Source organism: Bubalus bubalis, chromosome 4 (assembly GCF_019923935.1).
Source record: "Bubalus bubalis isolate 160015118507 breed Murrah chromosome 4, NDDB_SH_1, whole genome shotgun sequence".
NCBI lineage: Eukaryota > Metazoa > Chordata > Mammalia > Artiodactyla > Bovidae > Bubalus > Bubalus bubalis.
Window position 1 is genome coordinate 161,183,984 of NC_059160.1, and position 27,147 is coordinate 161,211,130.

Consider the following 27,147-nt stretch of genomic DNA (forward strand, 5'->3'; position numbering starts at 1 on the left):
TTCTGGATATTGACTCATTAGTCATACCATTTGCAAATATTTTCTCATTCAGTAGGTTGTCTTTTCATTTTGTTGATAGTTTATTTTGCTGTGAAAAAGATTTTAAGTTTAATTTGGTCCCGTTTGTGTATTTTTGATTTCTTTTTCATTGCCTTAGGAGACAGGTCCAAAAAGGTATTGTTACAATTTGTGTTAAAGAATATTTATGTTTTCTTCTAAGAGTTGTATGGTTTCAGGTATTAAACTTACGTCTTAAATGCATTTTTAGTTTTTATGTTTTTGGTATATGATGTGAGGAAATGTTCTGATATCATTCTTTTTGTGTGCAGCTGTCCAATTTTTCCAGCACCACATACTGAAGAGATTGACTTTTCTCCATCATATATTCTTGCCTCATTTGTCATAGATTAAGCAGTGGCCACAGAACTGGAAGAGGTCAGTTTTCATTCCAAAGAAAGGCAATGCCAAAGAATGCTCAAACTACCACACAATTGCACTCATCTCACACATTAGCAAAGTAACGCTCAAAATTCTCCAAGCTAGGCTTCAACAGTATGTGAATTGAGAACTTCCAGATGTTTGAGCTGGATTCAGAAAAGGCAGAGGAACCAGAGATCAAATTGCCAACATCCATAGGATCATAGAAAAATCAAGAGAATTCCGGAGAAACATCTACTTCTGCTTCATTGATTACACTAAAGCCTTTGACTGTGTGGATCACAACAAACTGGGAAATCCTTAAAGAGATGGGAATATCAGACCACTTGACCTGCCTCCTGAGAAATCTGTAGACAAGTCAAGAAACAACAGATAGAGCCAGACATGGAACAACAGACTGGTTCCAAGTTGGGAAAGGAGAATGTCAAGGCTGTATATTGTCACCTTGCTTATTTAACTTATATGCAGAGTATATTTTGCAAAATGCCGGACTGGATGAAGCACAAGCTAGAATCAAAATTGCAGAGAGAAATATCAATAACCTCAGATATGCAGATAATACCACCATTACACAGAAAGCAAAGAGGAACTAAAGAGCCTCTTGATGAAAGTGAAAGAGGAGAGTGAAAACCTGGCTTAAAACTTAACATTAAAAAAACTAAGAGCATGGCATCCCAGTCCCATCACTTCACGGCAAATAGATGGGGAAACAATGGAAATAGTGAGAGACTTTGTTTCCTTGGGCTCCAAAATCACTGCAGATGGTGACTGCAGCCATGAAATTAAAAGACGCTTGCTCCTTGGAAGAAAAGCTATGACAAACCTAGACGGCATATCAAAAAGCAGAGACATTACTTTACCAACAAAAGTCCGTCTAGTCAAAGCTATGGTTTTTCCAGTAGTCATGTATGGATTTGAGAGCTGGACCATAAAGAAAGCTGAGAGCCAAAGAATTGATGCTTTTGAACTATGGTGTTGGAGAAGACTCTTGAGAGTCCCTTGGACAGCAAGGAGATCAAACCAGTCCATCCTAAAGGAAGTCAGTCATGAATATTCATTGGAAGAACTGATGCCAAAGCTGAAACTCCAATACTTTGACCACCTGATGTGAAGAGCTGACTCATTTGAAAAGACCCTGATGCTGGGAAAGATCGAAGGCAGGAGGAGAAGGGGACGACAGAGAATGAGATGGTTGGATGGTATCACCAACTTAATGGATGTGGGTTTGAGCAAACTCTGGGAGTTGGTGATGGACAGGGTAGCCTGGCATGCTGCAGCCCATGGGGTTGCAAAGAGTTGGACACAACTGAGCAACTGAACTGACCATATCTGCATGCATTTATTTCTGGGATCTCTATACTGTTCCATGGATCTTTGTGCCAGTTTTTGTGTCATTATCCTGCTGTCTTGATTGCTGCAGCTTGTGGTATTGCCTGAACACAGGAAGCATGATATTTTTAGCTTTGTTTTTTCCTCAAGTTTACATTGGCTATTCTTTTTTATTTTATTTTTTGTGGTTCCATAGACATTTGAGGATTACTTATTTCATTTCTGTGAAAAATATCAGAGGTTTTTTTCCTATGAATTACATTAAATTTGTAGATTGCCTTGTGTAGCATGGACATTTTAACAATATTAATTCTTCCATTTCAAGAACATGACTTTTCTTTCCATTTATTTGTGTTTTCACTTTCTTTCATCAGTGTCAGGTAGTTTCGAGTATAGGTCTTTGACCTCCTTGGTAACTTTATACCTAGGTATTTTACTCTTTTCGATGCAGTTGTAAATAGGATTGTTTTCTTTAATTCTCTCTCTGCTAGTTTATTATTGGGCTTCTCTGATAACTCAGTTGGCAAAGAATCCGCCTGCAATGCAGGAGACCTCCGTTTGATTCCTGGATCGGGAAGATCCCCTGGAGAAGGGATAGGCCACCCACTCCAGTATTCTTGGGCTTCCCTTGTGGCTCAGCTGCTAAAGGATCCACCTGCAATGCAGGAGACCTGGGTTCAATCCCTGGGTTGGAACGATTCCCTGGAGAAGCCAGTCCAAGGTGTTCCAAAGAGTTGGACAAGACTGAGTGACTTTCCTTTCACTTTCTGATAGTTTATTATTAGTGTATAGAAATGCAACAAATTTCTGCATACTAATCTTGCATCATGCAACTTTATTGACTTCATTTATTAGTTTTAGTAGTTCTTTTGGTGGAGTTTCTTTTTTTTTTTTTTTTTTATCATTTTCTGTATATAGTATCATGTCATCTGCAGATAGTGACAGATTTGTTATTCCAATTTGGATGTCTTTTACTTCACTTTTTGTCTGTTCTCTGTGCCTCCGCCTTCCAATATATGTTAAATAGAAGTGATAAGAGTGGGCATCCTTGTCTTGTTCCTGATTTTAAAAGAAAAGCTTTCACATTTTCACTAATCTGTATTATGTCAGTTGTGGGATTGCCATAAATAGCTTTTATTAAATTGAGATATGCTCTCTCTATAGCACCTTTGATGAGAGTTTTTTAAATCATGAAATGGGTATTGAATTTCATCAAATGCTTTTTCTGTGTCTATTGAGATTATCATGTGATTTTTATCCTTATTTTTCTTTTCTGTTGTCAATGTGGTGAATTATATTCATTGATTTGTGGATATTGAATCATTCTTACATCCCTGAAATAAATCTCAGTGGATTATGATGTTTAACCCTTTTTTATACTTTGTTGAATTCAGTTGGCTAATATTTTGTTGAGCTTTTTCATCTATATTCATCAGAGATATTGGCCCATAATTTTCTTTTCTGTAGTGACCATGTCTACTTTTGGTATCTGGGTAATGGTGATCTTGTAGAATGATTTTGGGAGTGTTGCCTCCCCTTTGAAATAGTTTCAGAAGGATAGGTATTAGCTCTTCTGTGTAAGTTTGGTAGAAATCCCCTGTAAAGCCATGTCATCTTGGACTTTTGCTTGCTGGGAGTGTTTTGATCACATATTCAATTTCAATACTAGAGGTCAGTCTGTGCAGATCTATTTCTTCCTGATTCAATCTTGGAAGATTGTATCTTTCTAGAAATTTATCAGTTTCTTCTTGACTGTCCCATTTGTTGGCACACAACTGGTTGTAATATTCCTTTATGACTTTCTGTGTCACTGTGATATCAATTGTGATTTCTTCTCTCTCACTTCTTGTTTCAGTCCTTTCTCTTTTATTTTTATTTTGTTGCCACTTTTATTTTTTAATTGAAGGAAAATTGCTTTACAGAATTTTGTTGTTTTGTCAAACATCAACAAGAATCAGCCATAGGTACACCCATGTCCCCTCCCTCCTGAATGTCCCTCCCATCTCCCCCTGCTTCTAGATTGTCACAGGCTCCTGTTTGAATTCTCTGAGTCATACAGCAAATGCTCATTGGCTATCTATTTTATATATGGTATTGTAAGTTCCCATGTTACACTCTCCATACCCCTCACCCTCTCCTCCGCTCCTGCTGTGTCCATAAGTCTGTTCTCTATGTCTGTTTCTCCATTGCTGCCCTGTAAATAAATTCATCAGTACCATCTTTTTAGATTCCATATATATGCATCAGTATACAATATTTATATTTCTCTCTCTGACTTACTTCACTGTATAATAGGCTCTAGGCTCGTCCACCTCATTTGAACTGACTCAGATGCGCTCCTTTTCAATGGCTGTGTAGTACCGCACTGTATACATGTACCACAGCTTCTTTATCCATTCACCTGCTGACAGCCATCTAGGCTGCTTCCATGTTCTAGCTATTGTAAATAGTACTGCAATGAACATTGGGGTACATGTGTCTTTTTCAATTTTGGTTTCCTCAGGGTATATGCCTAGCAGTAGGATTGCTGGCTCATATGGTGGTTTTATTCCTAGTTTTTAAAGGAATCCCCATGCCGTCTTCCATAGTGGCTGTATCCATTTATATTCCCACCATCAGTGCACGAGGGTTCCCTTTTCCCAACACCCTCTCCAGCGTTTATTGTTTGCAGGCTTTTTGATGAGGGCCATTCTGTGTTTCAGTCCTTTCTCTTTTTTCTTGATGAGCCTGGATAAAGGTTTATCCATCAACTTTATTTTTTCAAAAAAGATCTTGATGTCCTAGGAGACGGATTACTTACTAGCTTTGCATACGAAGGGCGAGGCTTCCAGCCACGTCTCTTGCTTCACTTGTTCATTCTGCCTTTATTCTTACAGTATCTACAGTGAGTGGGCAGCAAGGACTTTGAAAGCTTGGTTGGATGAAAGGAATGCAGTGTGTTTTGTGATATTTCTAACTTGGCATACCAAGGGGGTTACTTACTTACCATAGACTTTTCTGGGGCCCAGCTGATATCTGCAAACAATTTCATCCTTCCTTTTTTGATGTAGGCCAGATGCAGAAAATGTTACTTCATAGGGTTCTGTAAGAATAACATCCAAAGGTCTGTGTTAGGAGGAGCTCAGAACTGTCTTCCCTCTGAACTCACAGTTACAGAATTTCACTCAAAACTAAACTCCCAAGTGGTTTCTATGAAGAAGTAGCTCTGTCTGAACCAAACTCTGGTGACCTTCTGTGCAAGATCCTCAACTGGTATCGCTGAGGGTCCACTCTGAGGATACTGGGCTGGGTTTTGAGCACTTGGGGTGCTGCTACAACCCCCTCTGAACAGTTGAGCTAAAAGACACCCAGTCTCATACCCTCCCCAGGGACAAATCCGGACCCTGAAAAGCCATGCTCTTCCCTAAGGGGTATAGTCAGTGCTTGCCACTGAAAATCACAGAGGGAACCAAGACAACACAATCTGAAGACAATCCTGACCCTCATCTGAGCTCGGCACACAAACCTGGTGCCTGTGGGACTTTCTGACACTTAAGAATCTGTTCCTCCCTGTATTTCTCTGTGTCTATGGCAGGCTAGTGACCCCAGGAGCAAAATCAGGACCTGGGTGAGGCATGCAATGAGGCAAGGACCCTGCACAGAAGAATCCCCCATGGAGGGTGAAATCCTGTCTTAGCCGTGGTTCTGAAGTCTGCAGTGACTATTCTTCCCCTCCTTCTTCCTGCCCCTTCATGTGCCTCACACAATGCCCTACCCCCACCAGAGAGATTCACCAAACACTTCCTTTAGCCAGGGTGGTAGACACTGACATGCAGTCTGGGCCATAGCCCCTCACCAGACTACTGGGTCCCCAGGGGTGCTTCCTGGCAATGGAAACAAATACCAGGGGATCCAGAGAGGGCAAGTCATAGGCCTGCCCCTGGGGAGCTGGCCAGGGTAAATACAGGTCATCCTACTGCAAGTCCATGGTCGTTAGCCTCCACCCCTGCAGCCTGGCAAAGGTTGGCTAGTTCCAATTGCATATCCTTGATTTACCCAAGGTCAGTTAACTTGGGAAGCATTCCTCAGAAATGCCAGCACAGCCTTAGACCTGGCAGTCCTGATTTTTCCGGCTTTAGGTGTTCCTGCGGCCCCCATCATATCAAGGTGGGGTTTGCAAATTCTCTTTTGAAGTAAATAGATTCTTGGCCAGTTGGCTGACACTAGCCTGCTAACATGTTATGACAGACTTTTTTTAAGCAGAAAGCCCCATAAGGGACCTAGCAGTCCCAGCCTTATGGTGAAGATTGAGCCCAGCCTCTTCCTCCATGTGGAAGACGAGGGAGGGCAGCAGCAGAGGTCAGGGCTGGCTGATAGCCCAGGGCACAGGCCACACTGGCTTCCTCAGGAGCAGCGCACGCTGTCTGCCACTTGGGCGCCTTCCTTCCTCCTTGGGTCTCCTGCTCCCTCCAGCCCTGCTCAGGCACTGCATCAGCTTTGCAACAGAGTCCCTCTGTCCCAGGCAGTGCTGCTCTCAAGGGATGGCAAGTCTCCAAACTGGAAGGCAGGGTGATGGTTTCAATATTTCAGCAAAAGAAACTTTCAGATAAAGGACGGTTGTTTTGTCCAGAAAGCTGTCCCTTTTTCTTCCCAAATTTCTACCCATCGTACCTTATTTCTTCCAACAGTATCAACCATGGGAAGAAAATGAAGTGACAGGAAGGTCTAAAATTGGCTTCCAGGGCTGCATTTGCTGCATTGTCACATGCAGTTCACTGCCCACCAGCTCTCACATGGCAGAAGCACTGACAGTCCCTGGAAGGGAGACCAGTCCTTTCTGGAATGGACAGCTTTCTCTCTGAAAGCAAATGATCCACCAGGCCACCTGGGGGCTCCAAAGAGCTGGGAAGGCAGGCCTCTCCCTGAGAAGGCTGATGGAGATGAGCAGGAAGAGGGCATCTAACTTGTTTGAGACTGACTAGGGTACACAGATGAATGTGACCTGCCCTGGGGAGGGCAGATCTGGAGCACCACATGCTGAGCGGTGGATCCACTTTGAGAGAAACTGGACTTTGACCATTATTACCTGGCTCTCCACTTAAGGCAGAAATTCTATTTTGATCTTGATCGAGGGAATTCCTTTCCCAAGTTCACAGGGTGGTAAAAATCAGGATGGTCCTACAGTATGACTTCTAGTATCAACCTATTAGGAATAATCTGAATATTGACCAAGGGGGACCAATGAAAGAAATTGGCCCATCCATGCAATAGAATACTGTGCATAAAGGTGGAAAATTCTATGTACTACAAGATCCTGTTAATTTAAAAATATCCTTGTAAAGTATACTGAGGTGGGAGTTCCATATGAAAGAGGAATTCTTTGTGGTTGCTATCTCTGGACACATTAGGTTGGGACAAGGGGGAACCTTATCATGGTGGAAGGGCAGCCTCTGCCCAGGCTGGTGGCTGGCGTGCCCCACACTGTGTGTGCACGGCGTGTCCTGCCTTCATCCCGCGGGTTCTCCTGCTCACACAGCCCCCACAGAGGGGTTCTGGCGGACTCGAGTAGGACACCAGGCCTCAGAAGGAGGCCTTGCTCTGCCCTGCTTCCTGCTACAGCCTCCAACGCTGGGCCTCACCTGCTGGGCTGGGCACAGACAGGAAAAAGCGTGGCCAGGTGGTGCCTCCAGCCTGCCTTCCAGGGTCAAATCCCAAGCAACACACAGCAGCGGTGAACCCCCAAACCACAATGGCAAATACCCCAGGCCAGACCCTGGGCTCATTCCCTATGAGTCACTGAAGAGAAGTTCTAAAGCAGCAAATTAGCCTTTGGAGGAAGAAATCAGGGAGTAACTGCCTCCAGAGGGGGAGGGCAGGGATTGCCTGGGAAGGGAGCTGAGAGGAGATTCTGGGGTAACTCTAGTGTTCTGAGTCTTCATGTGTGCATTTGTCAGAACACATCAAATGATACACTTAAGTCTGCTGCATTCCACAAAGAGAATCTTAACAAAAATTGTTTTCCAAATTAAAAATGTGTGTTGTGGTAGCCTGGTGACTGTAATTTTTTTAAAACTTATTTTTTTTTGTTTTAAACATTTTATTTTGTTAGGGTATCAGATCAGAGCAGTCGCTCAGTCGTGTCTGACTCTTTGCGACCCCATGAATCGCAGCACACCAGGCCTCCCTGCCCATCACCAACTCCCAGAGTTCACTGAGACTCACATCCATCGAGTCAGTGATGCCATCCAGCCATCTCATCCTCGGACGTCCCCTTCTCCTCTTGCCCCCAATCCCTCCCAGCATCAGAGTCTTTTCCAATGAGTCAACTCTTTGCATGAGGTGGCCAAAGTACTGGAGTTTCAGCTTCAGCATCATTCCTTCCAAAGAAATCCCAGGGCTGATCTCCTTCAGAATGGACTGGTTGGATCTCCTTGCAGTCCAAGGGACTCTCAAGAGTCTTCTCCAACACCACAGTTTAAAAGCATCAATTCTTCAGTGCTCAGCCTTCTTCACAGTCCAACTGTCACATCCATACATGACCACAGGAAAAACCATAGCCTTGACTAGACGAACCTTTGTTGGCAAAGTAATGTCTCTGCTTTTGAATATGCTATCTAGGTTGGTCATAACTTTCCTTCCAAGGAGTAAGCGTCTTTTAATTTCATGGCTGCAGTCACCATCTGCACTGATTTTGGAGCCCAGAAAAATAAAGTCTGACACTGTTTCCCCATCTATTTCCCATGAAGTGATGGGACCAGATGCCATGATCTTTGTTTTCTGAAATGTTGAGCTTTAAGCCAACTTTTTCACTCTCCACTTTCACTTTCATCAAGAGGCTTTTTAGTTCCTCTTCACTTTCTGCCATAAGGGTGGTGTCATCTGCATATCTGAGGTTATTGATATTTCTCCCGGCAATCTTGATTCCAGCTTGTGTTTCTTCCAGTCCAGCGTTTCTCATGATGTACTCTGCATAGAAGTTAAATAAACAGGGTGACAATATACAGCCTTGACGTACTCCTTTTCCTATTTGGAACCAGTCTGTTGTTCCATGTCCAGTTCTAACTGTTGCTTCCTGACCTGCATACAGATTTCTCAAGAGGCAGATCAGGTGTTCTGGTATTCCCATCTCTTTCAGAATTTTCCACAGTTGATTGTGATCCACACAGTCAAAGGCTTTGGCATAGTCAATAAAGCAGAAATAGATGTTTTTCTGGAACTCTCTTGCTTTTTCCATGATCCAGCGGATGTTGGCAATTTGATCTCTGGTTCCTCTGCCTTTTCTAAAACCAGCTTGAACATCAGGAAGTTCACGGTTCACATATTGCTGAAGCCTGGCTTGGAGAATTTTGAGCATTACTTTACTAGCGTGTGAGATGAGTGCAATTGTGTGGTAGTTTGAGCATTCTTTGGCATTGCCTTTCTTTGGAATTGGAAGGAAAACTGACTTTTTCCAGTTCCATGGCCACTGCTGAGTCTTCCAAATTTGCTGGCATATTGAGTGCAGCACTTTCACAGCATCATCTTTCAGGATTTGGAATAGCTCAACTGGAATTCCATCACCTCCACTAGCTTTGTTTGTAGTGATGCTTTCTAAGGCCCACTTGACTTCACATTCCAGGATGTCTGGCTCTAGGTCAGTGATCACACCATTGTGATTATCTGGGTCATGAAGATCTTTTTTTGTACAGTTCTTCTGTGTATTCTTGCCATCTCTTCTTAATATCTTCTGCTTCTGTTAGGTCCATACCATTTCTGTCCTTTATCAAGCCCGTCTTTGCGTGAAATGTTCCTTTGGTATCTCTGATTTTCTTGAAGAGATCTCTAGTCTTTCCCAAATTTCTTGAGAAATCTGTATGCAGGTCAGGAAGCAACAGTTAGAACTGGACATGGAACAACAGACTGGTTCCAAATAGGAAAAGGAGTACGTCAAGGCTGTATATTGTCACCCTGTTTATTTAACTTCTATGCAGAGTACATCATGAGAAACGCTGGACTGGAAGAAACACAGGCTGGAATCAAGATTGCCGGGAGAAATATCAATAACCTCAGATATGCAGATGACACCACCCTTATGGCAGAAAGTGAAGAGGAACTAAAAAGCCTCTTGATGAAAGTGAAAGTGGAGAGTGAAAAAGTTGGCTTAAAGCTCAACATTTCAGAAAACAAAGATCATGGCATCTGGTCCCATCACTTCATGGGAAATAGATGGGGAAACAGTGTCAGACTTTATTTTTCTGGGCTCCAAAATCAGTGCAGATGGTGACTGCAGCCATGAAATTAAAAGACGCTTACTCCTTGGAAGGAAAGTTATGACCAACCTAGATAGCATATTCAAAAGCAGAGACATTACTTTGCCAACAAAGGTTCGTCTAGTCAAGGCTATGGTTTTTCCTGTGGTCATGTATGGATGTGACGGTTGGACTGTGAAGAAGGCTGAGCACTGAAGAATTGATGCTTTTAAACTGTGGTGTTGGAGAAGACTCTTGAGAGTCCCTTGGACTGCGAGGAGATCCAACCAGTCCATTCTGAAGGAGATCAGCCCTGGGATTTCTTTGGAAGGAATGATGCTGAAGCTGAAACTCCAGTACTTTGGCCACCTCATGCAAAGAGTTGACTCATTGGAAAAGACTCTGATGCTGGGAGGGATTGGGGGCAAGAGGAGAAGGGGACGTCCGAGGATGAGATGGCTGGATGGCATCACTGACTCGATGGATGTGAGTCTCAGTGAACTCTGGGAGTTGGTGATGGGCAGGGAGGCCTGGTGTGCTGCGATTCATGGGGTCGCAAAGAGTCAGACACGACTGAGTGACTGATCTGGTCTGATCTGATATTTTGTAAGTTAATGTATTTGTATTTCTTTTTAGAGTCCATATATAAGGTATGACACAGTGTATTTCTCCTTCTTTGTTTGATTTACTTCACTCAGTATAACAATCTCTAGGTTCATCCATGTTGCTGCAAATGGCATTATTTCATTCTTTTTAATAGTTGAATAATATTCTGTTGTATATATATACACCAGATCTTTTTTTTAAATTAATTTATTTTAATTGGAGCTAATTACTTTACAATATTGTATTGGTTTTGCCATACATCAACTTGAATCTGCCACGGGTGTACACGTGTTCCCAATCCTGAACCCCCCTCCCACCTCCCTCCCCATACCATCCCTCTGGGTCATCCCAGTGCACCAGCCCCAAGCATCCTGTATCCTGCATCAAACCTGGACTGGCAATTCATTTCTTATATGATATTATACATGTTTCAATGCCATTCTCCCAAATCATCCCACCCCCCTCCCCCATGGACAGCAGCCCACGAGGCTCCTCTGTCCACAGAATTCTCTAGGCAAGAATACTGGAGTGGGTTGCCATTTCCTTCTCCAAATTGATCATAGGTGCATTAATTTATTTCTGGGTTTTCTATCCTGCTGCATTGAGCTATATTTCTATTTTTGTGCCAGTACTTGTAATTTATTTTGAAATGCATCAAAAACTAAAATGAACCAATGAAGATAGAAAGAGTTAGATAGGTTAATATTAAAGGAAATACAACTGATATTAGTTGCAAATCCAGGTGGTGGAGAAAGGGGTGCCCACTGTACAATTGTTTCCACTTTACTGCAGGTTTGAAATGATTCATAAGAAAAGTTTGGAAGAAAAAGAATTTACTGAATGATAAAAATAAAGACATGGATGTAGCCAAGCATATCATAGTTTATACTGGGTGACAAGTGACTATAATAAGAAGAGGCCAAGGGCTGTGGGAAGTCAGAGGAGCCAGCTGACTAGGAAAGATTTTGGGTTTGAGGCACTCTGAGAGTAAAGTCTCAGTACTTGGAGCCAGCAAGCTGAGGAAGGTCTTCCAGGAAGTCTAGGCCCACGCTCACCAGTCTCTTCAGCAGGTGGGCTTAGAGCAGAGGCTAGATGTTAGAGGGCACGGTTGTCTGGCTTGGGGGCCTCAGCCTTCGTGGTCAGTGGGTTAGGGCAATGGCTTTCTCAGCTTCTTAGGCTCTGCGTAGAGGATGGGCACAGAGGAGCACAGGCCTGGAGGCAGGGAGGCCAGAGGGGCCTCTGCTTAGTGCTGGAGGGAGCCTGAGAGGCTGAAGAGGCCACGTGCCTCATGCTTACTCCCTCCTGGCATTCCCCTCATTTGAACCTTTGATGTATTCAGAATGACAGCCTGATGAACAGATTCTTGTGCTTTATTTGGGGTCCAGGTTTCTGCCTTGCACTTTCCATTTCAGTGGCAGTGATGCGGTGTGGCAGCCTTTGACAAGATGCCAACAGTTGTTCAGGTCAGAGCAGCACCGCTGGGCCTCACTGGCAGAGGCTGCGCGGCGGCACCTGCATCCCAGCCAGGCCAGCACCGGGCGTGAATGCAATGGGCAGTGTCCACTGAGGCCTAACAGGCCTGTGAGTGCCCCGGGGACATGATCAGAGAATGGAAGCCGTCAGGTTGCCGCACAGCTGGGATGTGCAGGAAAGGACTCTGCACATATATAGGGTCTCTCACCACACTGCACTGCTGCTCCCAGGGTCAGACACAGGAGGAGTCAGACAGATTCCACCCACAGAGGGCTCAGCTAGAGATGCTTTCATCCTGGGTGTTCTTTAACCACTTCCCTCCCCAACCTGGACTTAGCAGGAAGGTGGGGGCAGAGCCAGGGGTCAGTGATAGAAGTCTTAAAACCAGCTCCTGTTGGTGAAAGCCACCAGTTTCTAGATTCTGTGCCAGTCACTGGGAACTCCACTGTGTCTACATCTTACTGAAGATCTGATAGTGGGTGTTGATATTTCTACTTCTTGGAGATGAAATTGGAGCTCGCGGATACTCAGCAACTTGCTTCGGTTTTGTCTGTGGGAGGCAGAGCTTGGATATGAACACTGCTCTAGACAGATGCGGATTAGTCAGACAGCACAGCCTATTGCACTGTAGGCTTGCAGTTCAGAATTCTGAAGCCAGGACCAGCTTCCTGGGTCTGCATCCAGCTGCATCCAAGCTGGGTGCTGTCACCGGTGGGAGCTTGTGTTTATCCACCTGCCTCAGCTCTACAAACCCCAGTGATGTGGATGCTTGAGCTGGCACACACAGAGCTCACTCAGAGAGAGGGCTTCTAACAGAAACACAACTGCGCAGGGTCCTCCCACACTGATGCAGGGACCCCAAGGGAGAGACCCTCCCATGGGAGAGGGGGCATCTTGTCAAGTTCCAGATCTCAGGGAGAGGCCATCCTCACTGGGTGTAATGTTGGCTTTGAGAATTTGCATGGGTGCCTTTGTCAGATATGTTCTTATGATTCTGGACCTGAACTTTGTCCAATTCTTTTTTCATCTGTTGAAATATTCATACTTTTCTTTTCCATTTTCCTGATGTGGTAAACTCAGTGATATTTCAAGCCCTGAACCAGTTGCGTTTCTGGAATGATCCCTAATTCGTCTTGATGTATTATCTCTTTTTTATGTTTAGTTTCATTTCAGTTGCTAAGTATTGTTGAGGGTTTTTAAGTATCAATAAATATTTAATTTTTAAAAGAAGCTTTTGGTTTTAGATTTTAAGAGCTAAATTTATTTTTGTCACCTGTTTTGCAGTATGTATTCAAGTCTATATTATGTGGTATACCTTAAACTCATTCAGAGCTATATGTCAATAACCTCTCAATAAATCTGAAAGATAAAACTAATTAAACACATATATGGGCTTCCCTGGTGGCTCAGTGATAAAGAATCTGCCTGCCAATGTGACAGATGTGGTTTCGATCCTTGGGTAGGGAAGATCCCATGGAGAAGGAAATGGCAACCCATCCAGGTAGTCTTGCCTGGGAAATCCCACGGACAGAGGAGCCTGGCAGCCTACAGTCTATGGGATCCAAAGAGTCAGATACCATTTAGTGACTAAACAGTAACAGCAACATCCACAAGCCCCTGGCGTATACATGTTATACAATCACACATTTACTTCTATATCAAAAACACTTATATTCTGGACAGATTTATATATAATCCCCTCACATGCACATAACACTCACATTTATGTACACCACATAACACCACATACACCACACTTATGTACACCACACACACATACTATACACCCTCCACTCAAAGCACACATACAATATATACACAATCACATCACATACAAAAACACACCACAAATACCTCCCCCCACAATCACAACACTCTTATGCCACATGAATGCATCACACACACACACACACACACACACACACTTCTGTCTAGATCTGTGGCTTGGCTCTTACCTCCTAAACAGACAAAGTGTGTGTCCCCAGCCATCATTTCCATACACGAATTTTTCACGAGCTGGAACAGAGGGGTGGCAGGGTCAGGGAGACAGATAGCAGGGACATGGGGAAAAGGCAGCCCATCTCCCCTCTCATGTTTAACCCACACTCACCGAGGCAACAAGCTTTTCAGCAGAATTGAATTCGTCCATCCCATACATTTGGTCCTTTCTTTCTACAATATCATGTAGCTAGAAGGGAGAAGAGATGGTTGGCACACAGCCAGGGATTGAGCACACAGCAGGTCCTGTCCCAGGAGACAAGCTCTTGCTTGCTGCCATGTTGGACTCCAAGGGCCACACCCTGGCGTCTGTCAGCAGCCCACCCTCAGGGAATGGAAAACTTCTCCACCCACACCTCTGGTGTGTAGGTATACACAACACTTGCTCTTCATCTGCCATGACTGCCTGTTGTCCAAACACTTGGGCTGGGGTAGAGGGTCATCCGCTAGGTGACCCTGGGACAGCTGCCTTTGAAAGCTTTCCCCAGCTGGGCTCAAGAGTGGCACTTGGTTATCTGTTCTGAATTACCTGATCTCTCTTATAGTCTTTTACACCCAAGCAGTAAACCTTGGCCCCCATATTCCGAGCCTGTTGAGCCTAAGAGAAAAAAATGTTTTGAGTGGAAACACCCAACTACATGGAGCACAAAGCTGATAATGGTGGACAGGACTCACTTCCTTCTTTGTGTCCTGTAACGTCCTTGGTAGCAGCGGCCCCGCGGTCAGGGTGATAATCAGGCTGGAAGCACTGCTCTCTGCAGAAGAAGCAAGGAGTGGCCTGGTCAGAAAGGCACCTGGAGAGACCTGTTCACTCTGCTAGGCCCCCAGCACTGCTCCCGCACCTCCGCCTGATCCAAGTAGCCACTATCAGATGCCTAGAGAGGAAAGGCCTTAGCCCAGGACCCACGTGACAGGTGAGGAGCCTGAGACTGGCTCAGAGCGCTTCCTAGTGACCCTCACTAGGGCAAGGTGGCACAGCCTTTATCCTGAATGGCAACTGCAGCTACTTCCCTGGCAAGGACAAGCCTCTCAGCTGAGCCAGGGAGGAGCAGCCAGACTGACTGCCAGAGGCTTGGGCAGCGGCCCCGCCCAGCTCCCTGCCTTCCCAGCAGCCTGCGCTTCCTTCCTGATGAGGCCGCAGCCCTACAGCCTACATGCCGGTGGTTCTGGGCCGACACAGCCTTTCCCACTGTTGGAAACATGGTCACAGGATGAGAGTCAACCACAGGGGAGAGGCTGAAGGGAGGAGGGGGAAAGCCAGGACCGTGGTGGACAGAGTGTGGGCAGGCAGGGGGCACCAAGGCCTCTGCTCCCCAAACTGAACTCTGCTCACTGTCCCTGGAATTTCTCTTCTTTTTTATGCAGCCCAACTATAGGTCAAGTACTTGATATCTAGTGAGAACCAGGAATGTAATAGATGATCCCATGTGGTTCTCAGGAACATCCCTGGGGGAGCTTTTCATCCTCACTGTGGGGAGGAGGAACCTGCAGCCCAGAGAGGGCAAGGAACTCGCTCCAAGAGTCAGCGCTAGGAGCTGGCCGAGGAGGGTGTGCACCAGCCCGCGCTGAGGCCCGGGCCTGGCTGTGTCCCCCCTGAGCACAGTGACGTCAGCGGGCAACTTACCTCCTGAGGTAGCTTGTTGAATCTGTTTATTTGCCTGCAACAAATTGAAGGGAAGTTGGGGGAGGGCAGTCAGATGACCAGATAATACCCTAAGAACTTGACAAAGCAGAATAAATTCTCAGAACTGTCTTTGTACCTTTATCAACCCTTCCTGCAAGTTTGTGGCTCCTGTAGGCACTATATTCTGAAGTCGGCTAAGACCACGACTTATTTCTTGTCTGAAAAATCAGAAAACAGGATAGAGGGAGATGGTGGTTGATCATTAAAAGAAGCCCCAGCTGTCCTGACACCATTCTCCCCTGTGCAGACCTGCCTGGACCAGAGAGAACACAAGAGGTCCTGTCGTGACCGTTCGGTCCGTGTCTCTGCCACTGACAGGACTTAGGCCTTCATCTCTCATCCAGTGAGCCTGGAGGATGCAGTTTTGTTGGTCCCGTAACTCAGGGCTGGCTTTCAGAGTGCTCATCTCTATCTCAGGCATCCAGACCTCAGGGGACTCAGCAAGGGCCCTGCCTTGACCATCTGCATTGAAAGGGGAGCACCCCAGATGTGCACCTGTGGATCCAGCACCCCCAACATGACTGGCCGTACTGCTGGCACGTAAGGAGTCCCTAGTGAGGGGTCCCTAATGAGGGCATTATCCTCCAACAGGCAGGCTGAGTTTGAGAAGCCACTCTGCTGATGTTCCTGCCCTGTCCCCTCCTTTCCTGCCGCAGACCCCTGTAGTGGACTTGGTCCCTCCAAGCCACTTCCCCCTCTGGGTAGGTGCTAAGGGAAGTTGTCAAGCTGCTCCATCAGAGTCTAGGGCTCTTGGGCTTCTTGTGCTCCTGAAGAAATAGACCATAAGCTGGAAAAGATGCCTGAAGACTGTTCATGCCAGCAGAAAAGCAGTGATCCCAGGCTGCTGCAGGGATCTCTGTTGGCCTCTGTTAAAGCATATAGCAGGGGATGGGACTGGGATACACCAGGGCGTGGGGCTTATTTCAAGCTTATCTGGTGTGATGGCTGAGATGTTACAGAAAGTCTTAGAGAATGTGGCGCCTGAAGGCCAGCTCTTGCCTCAGGCAGAAGGGATTCTGCCGTGAGCTGAGATCTGAGAGCCCCTGATCCTGCCCTGCCTGACCTAGCATGAGAACTGAAGAGGCCTGCGACCAGGACCAGTGGAGGCTGAACCAGGCCCTGCCCACCCCACTCTTCCTGTCACTTTTGGGAGGATTTCTTTTATGTTGACAGCACCCCCAAATTTGCCAGAACTCTCATCCCTCCACAGTGTCTGGCCCAGATCTGAGATTCTCCAGGCTTCACTCCTGCCTGAGCCTAAGTTTTTCTTAGGCTGCCCACGCCATCCGTCCACTGGTTCCCCCTGTCCTCCCCACTCAGTCCCTCTTCCCAGCTCCATGTGTGGAGAGAATACTAGCCTGCTTACGCCCTCGTGAAGCCTTTCACATCTTAAAACTCTGAACCTTTTATCCCGTTCCCTGATCCCCACTTCTCTTCTGACGCTCTCCCTTGAGAAAGACAGCCTCACCTCCACTCTCCAGAGAGGACTGGGAGCCCCTCAGGAGCCTCCCCACAGGTCCCTGGCTCAGACTCTGAGTCCTCTGCCTAAAGGAGTCAGCGGTCCTCCTCTCCCCCATGGGCAGCTCCTCTACCAGAGGCCCCCATCTCTCTTTCTGCTACTTGCCTGACAACTCCCCCTCACTTGCTGCTTGCACCTCACACTCACTCAGGTCTCTCTCTCCAAAATGCAGACCACAGGGACACACAAAATCACACCTTCCCCAGCTCACTGAACAGGAAGCCCCAGTCCCTGCTTCTCCTGGGAGCCAGGCCTGGAGAGTGCTGTCTCCATGCACTGGCACCCCCACACTCTGTGGGTTTCAGTCGTTTGCACCATGAGCGGTCTTGAGCTCGTGGATGCTCTTGAGCTCCTGGATGCTCATGAGCTCCCTATCTTCCACCTCAGGCCTTTGGGCACGCCTAGGATGCTGCTGTATCATGCTGCCCTCCTGACCCCAGCCCAGCCTGGTATTCAGAACCACACTCATGGGCTCCCTTGTCTCAGAGTCACCAAGGGGTCAATCCATGGAAGCTCTAGCACTTCATCACACCCATCCCTGCCGTCTGGTCTGACTCTGCCTCCCTGCTTCCCGCACTGGCTCAGAGCAGAGACTAACAGATGGAGCAGGAGCCAACACAGGCCAGTGTTCACAGAGGGCCCGCATCTGCTCCTCCAGGTCCCAGGAGTCCTCACAGTGAGCCAGTTCTAAGAAATGAGAAGAGGGCTGAGAGGACAGGACAGGTGGAGGATAAAGTTTAGATAGGGTGTAGATATCTAGCAGGATGTGGTCTCTCAGTGCCAGCTCAGCCAGAGGTCAGTGGGGGCCAGGGAGCTAGGACTGCGGGATCAGAGTAGGCACCAAGGGGAGCCCAAGATGGTTTAGTCTGCACCCAGTGGGTCCTCAGCGAACCCCTCAGGCCCCTGTGACCCCCCCACCATGCCTACCTTGGGGGATTGAAACAGCACTTGCCTGTCTGAGGTGAGCTTCATGACGGTTTTGCCCTGCGTGGAGGAGGTGATGAAGGACATCTGCAGGTTAGGGCTGGAGAAGAAGTATGCAAATGAAGCCAGTGAGCGGCCACGAAGCGGGTGCTTGCCAATTTCCCTGCTCCCATTCCAGCTCTTCTCCTTGGGGCCATTTCCTGAACCCCAGAGGTTCCTACAACTTAGTAGAGGATTCTGAGGCCTGTTTGCTCCATCCCTATACTCCCACCCCCACTCCAAATCTCCTTCTGTCTCTCTCTTTCTCACACACAGGCATGCACACATATGCACCAGAAGATAGGCACCCGTCCACTTTTGCATGATTCTCTCAACTGGCCTCTCTTCTACTGTAACAGTCTTTGTAACGTCACTCCTTTTCCCTCCTTGCCCACCTTCCCCATGTCCTGTTCATATCAAAGAAATTATTCTACCTTGTTTCAGCCTTTCACACATCTTCCCCTTCTCCTCATCCAATGATCCTCATTATTTTTTATCTTAATTGCTGCCATAGGTCCCAACTGTGCTCTCTACTTGTCTTGGCTTTTGTTACAAATCATTTTGACCATTGCTATCAGACTTTTCTACCTGGACGACATCATGTACCATTACTCAACAATCAGCTAGAGCTCCAAATTGCTCACAGGCAGAATCCTAAGCCCCTTGGCTTGGCATTATGAGCCTCAGTGGTTCTGGCCCTATGCTCTCCTATTCAGACTCATTTCTCACCCTTCCCCTGAGTTAACCCTACTCTCCAGTCAAAAAGACCACTTACCCCATAAGAAACCTCCTTGCTTGTTCCTGTTACCCTGTCTTTCCCCATTCTTTGAATCTAGTTCAAAATTTCAGATCCCCTAGGAAGTCATACTTGGTTTTTAAAAAAGAAGACTTGCTTTTCCCTTAAAGTTGCAAGTAAGCCCTTTGCACATTTCTTTTAACCCTTGGCACCATTTAACTCGGTATTTGGTTACTGGTTTGCCTGTTTCTTAATCTGTGAGGTCTCAAGGACAGACTGTGTCCCTTACAATGTGGCTTGACTCACAGGCAGGAGCCAAGAAATGTGCTGAGACCTGATAGAACCAGATTGAGCTGTTCTTTCTGCTTTAGAACAGGCCCCTCCCCGGGCTCTGTGCTCCCGACCATAGAGACGTCTACGACCTCCAAATCTAGAGAGCTGTGTCCCCAGCCCGGAAGAGGAAGACCCAGCCATACTTTGTGTACTTCTTCACCATTTCATCCACTAATTTGTTAATGTCCTTCCAAATATTATTTGCCTTCTGTGACCTGAAAACAAAGAAGACCCGAGTCAGAGACATAAGGGGCATCCTTCCAGTGGGTGGAGTTTCTGCTTCCCCAGATTCTAGCAGAAACTTTAGAAAATCCTCCCCATCCCAGGTAGCACCAGGCTGCCACGCTCCCTTAGTGAGCTCAGTGGGTCACCCTAGTAAGAATCACCCTAGGGTCACAGTGATTTTTATCACTGTGAGTGCTGGGGAGGATGATCAACCAGATTCATGTGCAGGGGGTTGAGGGACTTTGGGTGGCAAATCAGGAGGGTCAATTGTTTTACTTGGGGCTCAAAGACAAGAAAAGAGGGATGATGTGTTGGTTATAAAGGCCTCCAGTGATTCTGCTGTGTTGGCTCTCATTGTCCCTCACTGATGGGCACCCAATAGGCACTGGCCTCAGGCCAGGGAGGGTGTGTTACTCAGAGAATTTTATTTCCATTTCTTCTCATCAGTCTGCAAAGCTGAGCCACTCTGGACACTGAGGGCCTTTTCTGGGACCACTGTCTGGGGAAGGGCTGAACATGCTGTGGAACACTGCTATCCTGGCATCATGATACCCCACCAGCAGGGAAAGCCTCAGGCTCTTCTTTGGCCTTCCAGATTCTTGTTCCCGTTGTCTTAATGTTATTGCCAGGATGGAGACAGAGGAGGCTGAAGGGTGCTGTGGCCTCAATACCCCTTCTGTCTAGGTGGGAAGTAGCTATATGTGTCCCTCGCCACTCAGGGTTTGAAGGTCCTTGCAATCCCACACTGCTGCAGGCTGCATAGGCCAGGTTATGAAGGGTGAATGTAGGTCTTACTGGCTAAGTGTTTGTCAAGGTTCTGCACATGGTAGGGCTGGAACTGAGGCTGGTGCCCTGTCTTGGGCTCTTTTCCAGTGAATGTGAAAATGAGTCTGAGGAACCCACCACAAGCTCCTTTCTTTCACCTCCAGTGATCATCATATTCATAAATATGCTGAATGTCAAATGTGTGATTCCCTTATACCCAAGAGGACCCTTCTCTTTACCTTTCCTTCTGCCCTCTAGGTGGCATCTAAATCTGTTAAGAGATGGTGAGTAAAGTAGCTGTTGGATTACTCTAACAACTTGAGGATTATCATTTATGGAGCATGTATATACCCATCGCTTTATATGCATGATTTCTGATTCCAAAACACCCCTATGATGCAAGTAAGAAAACTGAGGCTTTCACAGGTCAAGGAATTTGCTAAAATTTCCAAGGATACCATGGATTTAAACCTACATCTAGCTGAAAAAGCCATGTTCTACACATCACACTTGTCAGATCTAGGTGTTATGGTTGTGTCTGATAATTGCTTTGTGGTGAAGTGTCAGATCCTCTCAATCCACTCATAACACACACTTTCTCTTGGAAGCTCCTGTGCTAATGTGTCAGAAAACTTCCTGTCTGAGTATTGGTACCACTTTCTACTTTCCTTCTCATTACTCCTACCTTCTGTGATTCCTCTCAGTAAAGAGGATCTTCAAAAGAAGGGTTTTCAGGAAACAAGTACCTTAAACCCATGCAGCTTCTCTGGGAGAATTTCCAGTTTGTGATTATTTTGAAAGAAGGTCTAGATTCTAGAACATATGCGCACGCGCGCACACACACACACACCCCTATGAAAGCGCATGGACAATGGACAACACCTCAGAGATCTACAGGTCCCTTAGAAAAGGTAGCATGGAGCAGAACAACTATGTGGGCTTTTGACACATAGAGCTTTAATCATGATTTAGTGCCTCCTCCTAAATGAAAATGAAGAGAGGAGGATTACCAGAAATTTGAGGACATCTCCACTATTAAAACTTTAGGTCAAAGCACGTTAGTGATATAGCTGTGCTGAGAGATTGGAAGTTGCTGGGGCAGGATCATGCAGTTGAGCTGAGCTATAAAAATGTTAAATTTTGCTCCCCCATGGCAAAAAGTCAATAAGGAACTTGCAAACTCATACAGCAGGAAACAGCAGTCAGTTCAAGCACTGTATTAGAAACATGATCATAATGCCAAAAGAAAAGTCTGGAAGATTTGTAGATGGCTACCTTTGGGGAGTGGTATCAGAAATGAAGGAATTCCCTGGTGGCTCAGACAGTAGAGTCTGCCTGCAGGCAGGAGCCTCACAGATTTTTTTTTGTAATAGTGTCTGATTTTAAATTTATGTTTAAGCATATCATCCTAAATTTAAAAATGAAATTGCAAACAAAAACTTGTAGCATGGAGAATGGAACTAAATGGCAGATTCTAAAACTCCAAGTCCTCATTCTCCCATGGACACATTGAGTAAACAACAATAAGCCGTCAGCACCAACTTTTGTAGGAACTCTGAAAGTGAAAGTGTTAGTCACTCAGTTGTGTCTGACTCTTTGTGACTCCATGGACTGTAGCCCAACAGGCTCCTCTAGTCCATGGAATTCTCCAGGCAAGAATGCTGGTGCGGGGTGCCATTTCCTACTCTAGGGGATCTTCCCGACCCAGGGATTGGACCCAGATCTCTTGCATTGCAGGCAGATTCTTTACCAATAAGCTGTCAATACTAACTTTGTAAGGACTCTAGAAAACAATAAAATGTTAGCAATAAAGCACATGTGCAATCGTGAAATAGTTCTCTTCAAAATGGCATAAGAGTTTTGTGGCCATTTTATTCACCTTTCCCCTACTCCTTCCCTGGTACAGGGCCATTTTGATCTTGATCAGTGGTCCTGTTGCAAGTTCTCCTTGATTCCAGAAGAATCAGTGTAGATCTAACTTATGAATTATTATGTACATCTCTTTAAACCTGTTTGGATGAACTTTAGAATGCTCAAAAATAGGTGTATACAAGTGAATTAAAAAAGCCACACATATGCCAGGGCCAGAAGTATGCTAGAAAAGTCCTGAGCAGACCTTTAACTTTTCCCCTGGGTGGGTATCTAGGCTCAGAGCAAGCCTATCTAAGTGGTGGAAGAATGGCCCAGCAAGTAACCATTCTGCAAGGGTTGAGAGAAGTGCTGTTCTGCCTGTCTGTCTTCTATCTCTCTCTGTTAATTTCTTTTGGGGATGATTTTATATTTGTTCAACTTCTGGAAAATGAGGAAATATCTATCAAAAATTAGCTGACTATGAGCTAATGAAACAGCAATTCCAGTGATTACAGACAACAAGGAATATTATTTGCAAAAGTAGTTTGGAAAAGTTTCAATATAAACTGCTACATACTTCTACAATATTATTCTACAATAACAGAAACACACATCCCAACAGCCAATGGGAAATTCTGACTTCTAGACTAACCACATTATAGTTTAAAAACAATTTTCAACAAAACATACAAGGAAATAGAACATTGCTCATTCAAAAGATATAAACAAATTTACAGAAGCCATTCCCATGGATACCAAGGCTCCAGACTTTCTAGACAAAAACTTGAAGAAGGTCAGAGTCAAAGGAAAATAAGGACAAATAAACAAAATCAGGAAAACAGTATATGAGAAAAATGATAATATCAACAAGAGACATAAATTATTAAAAGAGCAAACAAATTCTGGAGCTGATAAGTTCCATATTTAAACTGAAAAATTCTTCAGTGGTTCAGTATCAGATGTTAGCAGACAACACAAAGAATGAATAAAGCTGAGGACAGGACAATTGAAATTATTGCGTTTCAGGAGTAGAAAGAAAAAGAGTGAAGCGAAGTGATCTGGTGGTGGAGTGCTTCTAACAATTTTGATTTGGCATTTCCTAATTCAACTCCATGTATGCTCAGATAAATTCTTAAAAATTAAATTGTGCCTCAACTTACCATTTAATATCAGAAATGGCAACTCTGAGCCCCTCTCCTTAGCACACCCGGAGTGACACTGCCCAGAACCCTCATGTCTCAGATGTGGGTGGATCCTGAAGTCCTGCTTCCCTCCTCTACACCAATCCCTCTCTCCCTCCACCTGTAAATCTCATGTGGATGCTCCTCTGGGGCCCGTGTCCCTATTTTCTCATTGCACACACCTGCCTCCAGGCTCCTGTCTGTCTTTTCCCAACCTCTCACTGGGCCTCCTTGAACCGTTTTTCTCTTTTCACTCTGCCTGCTACTTCCGTCTATCCTCCTCTGATCAATCCTACCCAAGAAGAAAATAGAACATTGCTTCTAGTCCTTCTCTGGCCCTGAGCACCGTCCTTGCCTCATCTGTAAAACAGGGGTAATAACATTGATTCACATTAATAACAGTGATGAAATCACTTTTCTCCTCTATCCTTATCCTCAGTGTAGGGACACAGATGGCTTCCGCAGATCAATTCTGCCTGGAACTCTGTAGCCTCCACCTTCAAAAGAGCTCCAGAATTTGGCCCTCATCACCACCACCCATGCCCTACTGGACCATAGTACCATTATCTTCACCCTGGATCCCTGCCCCAGGCCCCTCACTGGTCTCCTAGCAGGCTCTACACTTGGCAACCATCAACTGTGTCTCTTTTAGATCACAATCCAACCGTACATGTTCTCTGTATAAATAACATGCAGTTTCTCCCACTTCTCACCTTCCGGTCTGTGAGCTTGGCCATCCCGACCAGCTCCTCAGTATACTCTCTAGTTTTGATCTCTGGGTGGGGAAGATCCCCTGCAGGAGGAAGTGGCAACCCACTCCAATATTCTTGCCAGAAAAACCCCATGGACAGAGGAGCCTGGTAGGCTACAGTCCAAATGTTTGCAAAGAATTGGACGTGGTTGAGTGACTAAGCGTGTGCGTGTGTGTGTGCGCGCGTGCGCGCGCACACACACACATACACACACACTCACACACAGCACTTTCCATTCTTCTGGCTGGAGATCCTCCAGTATGCTTATTCCCATGTAAAATATTGCTTATTCTCCTCTTTATTTATCACTTGTCTCTCTTCTAAAATGGAAGCTCCAGGAGGACAAAGACTTTGCTGAATTTTGTTCTCTGCCTTATCCCCACTTCCCCCAACAGTGGCTAAAGTACGGCATTGCTCAGTGATTATTTGTAAATGGTTGAATTAATAAAGGAGTGAATGAATAAACAGGAATGCTAATATCATGAGTGGAATGTCCCAGATGACTTCAAAAACACTAACTAACTGGTAGCCCACCTCCCCACCAAGGGCAGTGAGGGCTGGATCACGGTCCTCTGGAACGCAGAGGAGTGTCCAGAGAGTGGGGCTCTGCCTTCCTCAGTAGTTCCTCTCATAGTGAAAGTGAAGTCGCTCAGTCGTGTCTGACTCTTTGCGACCCCATGGACTGTAGCCTACCAGACTCCTCCCTCCATGGGATTCTCCAGGCAAGAGTACTGGAGTGGGTTGCCATTTCCTTCTCCAGGGGATCTTCCTGACCCAGGGATCGAACCCAGGTCTCCTGCATTCCAGGCAGATGCTTTAATCTCTGAGCCACCAACTAAAGTTCCTCCCATACTTTTACTCTATTATTGCATCAGATGCTGTAGTAGGAAAACCACCTATGAATTGCCCTTCATCATCATCACAGCCTGGTGAAGTGGATACGAAGATCATCATTGTACAGATGGGGTCACTTGTGGTAGAGAGAAGTGGGTGACTTGCCCAAGCCAGTGTGTCTGGTAAGGGCCAATACATTGGAAAAGACTGTGATGCTGGAAAAGATTGAGGGCGGAAGGTGAAGGGAGGCAACAGAGGATGAGATGGTTGGGTGGCATCACTGACTCAATGGACATGAGTTGGAGCAAACTCTGGGAGATAGTGAAGGACAGGGAAGCCTGGGGTCCCAAAGAGTCAGACATGACTTAGCAACTGAACAACAACATCATCCCACTGTAGCCACAATCCAGGCTTACTCCTGCTGACCTGGGGCTGGGAAATTAGTGTGTAGGGCCCTTTCTTGGCAATGCTCGGCTCCTTTTCCCATTTGTAGAATCCAGGATTCAGTCCTGCTACTCTCACCAGCCTCTGGGTTACTTCATCCAATGTCTAGGAACCTTCTCTCTTTCCAGTTGATTATATATGCAAATACTTTCCCTACTGTACTTCCAGAACTGTTTTAATAATGACAGATGTGCAGTAAAGGGATTTGGGGACTGTAAAGTGCCTCAGTGATACTGAGAGTCATATCATTGTTACTGCTGAATAAGTAAAATGCATCGTCAGCCCTACAGAGGAGTTGACAGTGGGACCAAGGCAATATCTGCAGTGTGAAGACCTGCCCCTCCCTTTCCTTCCTTGAGGACCAGAAGGTACTTAATGAGAGGCCCAGGTCCCCCAGGGCCATAGGCAGACAGAGCAAACTATTCAGAAAGCGAACACAAGCATTCACGTGGGTGTCCAAGTTGTCAAAAAAAGCAGCAAAACATTTAGAACCTGCAAATCAAAGGACTTGTAAGCAGTGACACCATGAGAATGTTTAACAGATGACATGCCAATCTCTCTGGAGGCAGTAGAAATAGAAGTCACTGGGGTAAATTAAAAAAACTGAAACCAAACAAACCCAGAAATCACAGTGAGCTTCTCCCAAATGCTGAGAAGACAGCTCTTGGCAATCAGCTGCCCCTCCAGCTGATTAAGGGACATGCAGGTCACAGATCCAGGTCAAGCTGACAGACAGACTGACAGCCATCCAGAAACCCTGTGGTCTTTTGTTTACTTTCCAAAATATAAATGTCCCAGGGGACAAAGGCCCAGGGCACTCCTAACTCAGGAACAAGGAGGACACAGAGGTCTGTTCCTTGGGTCTAATCAAGACTGTTCTTGTCTCATCAGTGGCCCTGCCACTGCCATGAAGTGGTCCTGTAGACAGAGGTTCCCTGAAGAGCACCTGGGCCAGGTAGGAGAGCCACTCACGCGTCCACTATGAAGTACAGGTCAAAGACACCCTCGCAGGATTTCAGCTTCTCCCAGGTGCTTCCGTGATGTCTGGAGCCCAGGTGGAAGCTTCTCAAGTTTGGGGGGTGGTGCAGGGATCTCCCTCGGCTAAGCGGTAGAGGCTGCAGCCCAAGCATCAGAAAGAGCATGGAGCCCAGCAGCCCAGGCCCAACATTCCCCATTTTCTTTGGCACCCGCCGTGGTCCCACTGGCCCTGGCCATCAGGCCATCTCAGGCCGTGGCATCTGCTACCTCCGCTGGTTCCCAGGGGCCCCCCGCCTCCAGCCCTTTCACCGAGGTGTGCTGGTGCTGCAGGCCCCCTGGTATCTGCCCGAGTGCAGGAGAGGCAAGAGGCTGGCCCTGGGGGTGGTCCCTCTCTCTGCACAATCCTCCTCCGCCCCAAGGAGGCAGAGTTGCGGTGGTGTCCCTTATGAGGGACAGGATGGTTGGCATGGCGACTTTGTGACCCGTAGGCCTGCTCAGGGTCCTGCCTACTGACAATCCCAGTAGGAGGCATGGGGCGGTGGGGGAAGATGAAGCTTCCATTTGTTCTTCATCCCAAACATTTTCAGGAGGCCATAATTTCTTCAAAAAGTCTGCCTTTTTGTCAACTGAAAGAAGGCAGCTCAGGTGATTTACATAAGAACATCACTGTTGGGTCAAGAACTGGCAGCCTGGAGTGCTGCAGTGGTTACTTGAGTGACCCAGTGGATGGAAGGGTCTAGAAGGGGAAGAAGGCCTTCAAGGGATGTTAAAGTTCCTTGTGAATGAGAGACATTTCAGTTTTCTTCTTCTGTGTAGCAAATCACCCCAAAC

The 27,147-nt window shown here is 46.2% G+C and overlaps 2 protein-coding genes across 2 annotated transcripts in view; both read right to left on the reverse strand.

Moving 5' to 3' along the window:
* Window positions 1–18,816, reverse strand: part of LOC112584713 — a 32,915-nt gene extending 14,099 nt beyond the window's left edge. The window contains exons 1-10 of the mRNA XM_045165537.1: window positions 18,806–18,816; window positions 18,182–18,278; window positions 17,872–17,960; window positions 15,812–15,893; window positions 15,676–15,709; window positions 14,727–14,806; window positions 14,581–14,649; window positions 14,164–14,241; window positions 13,979–14,069; window positions 4,754–4,849 (exon numbers count right to left, since the gene is read on the reverse strand). Of these exons, the coding sequence (XP_045021472.1) occupies window positions 4,754–4,849; window positions 13,979–14,069; window positions 14,164–14,241; window positions 14,581–14,649; window positions 14,727–14,806; window positions 15,676–15,709; window positions 15,812–15,893; window positions 17,872–17,960; window positions 18,182–18,278; window positions 18,806–18,816 (727 nt within the window). The remainder of the gene's footprint in view (window positions 1–4,753; window positions 4,850–13,978; window positions 14,070–14,163; window positions 14,242–14,580; window positions 14,650–14,726; window positions 14,807–15,675; window positions 15,710–15,811; window positions 15,894–17,871; window positions 17,961–18,181; window positions 18,279–18,805) is intronic.
* A 245-nt stretch (window positions 18,817–19,061) lies between these two features.
* LOC123333467 (anthrax toxin receptor-like) lies at window positions 19,062–26,706 on the reverse strand. Its single transcript, XM_044942395.2, has 2 exons — window positions 26,311–26,706; window positions 19,062–19,501 (listed from the first exon to the last, which is right to left on the reverse strand). Exons 1-2 carry the CDS (start codon window positions 26,511–26,513, stop codon window positions 19,384–19,386), a joined length of 321 nt encoding a protein of 106 aa, XP_044798330.1. The 5' UTR covers window positions 26,514–26,706; the 3' UTR covers window positions 19,062–19,383.
* Window positions 26,707–27,147: the final 441 nt, after the last annotated feature.

Coding starts and splice junctions, on each gene's coding strand:
- LOC123333467 (XM_044942395.2), bottom strand. CDS start 26,513: ATGGGGAATGTTGGGCCTGGGCTGCTGGGCTCCATGCTCTTTCTGATG. Junction 19,502..26,310: donor CTGTACTTCATAGTGGACGC/GTGAGTGGCTCT, acceptor CTTTGTTTTCAG/GTCACAGAAGGCAAATAATA.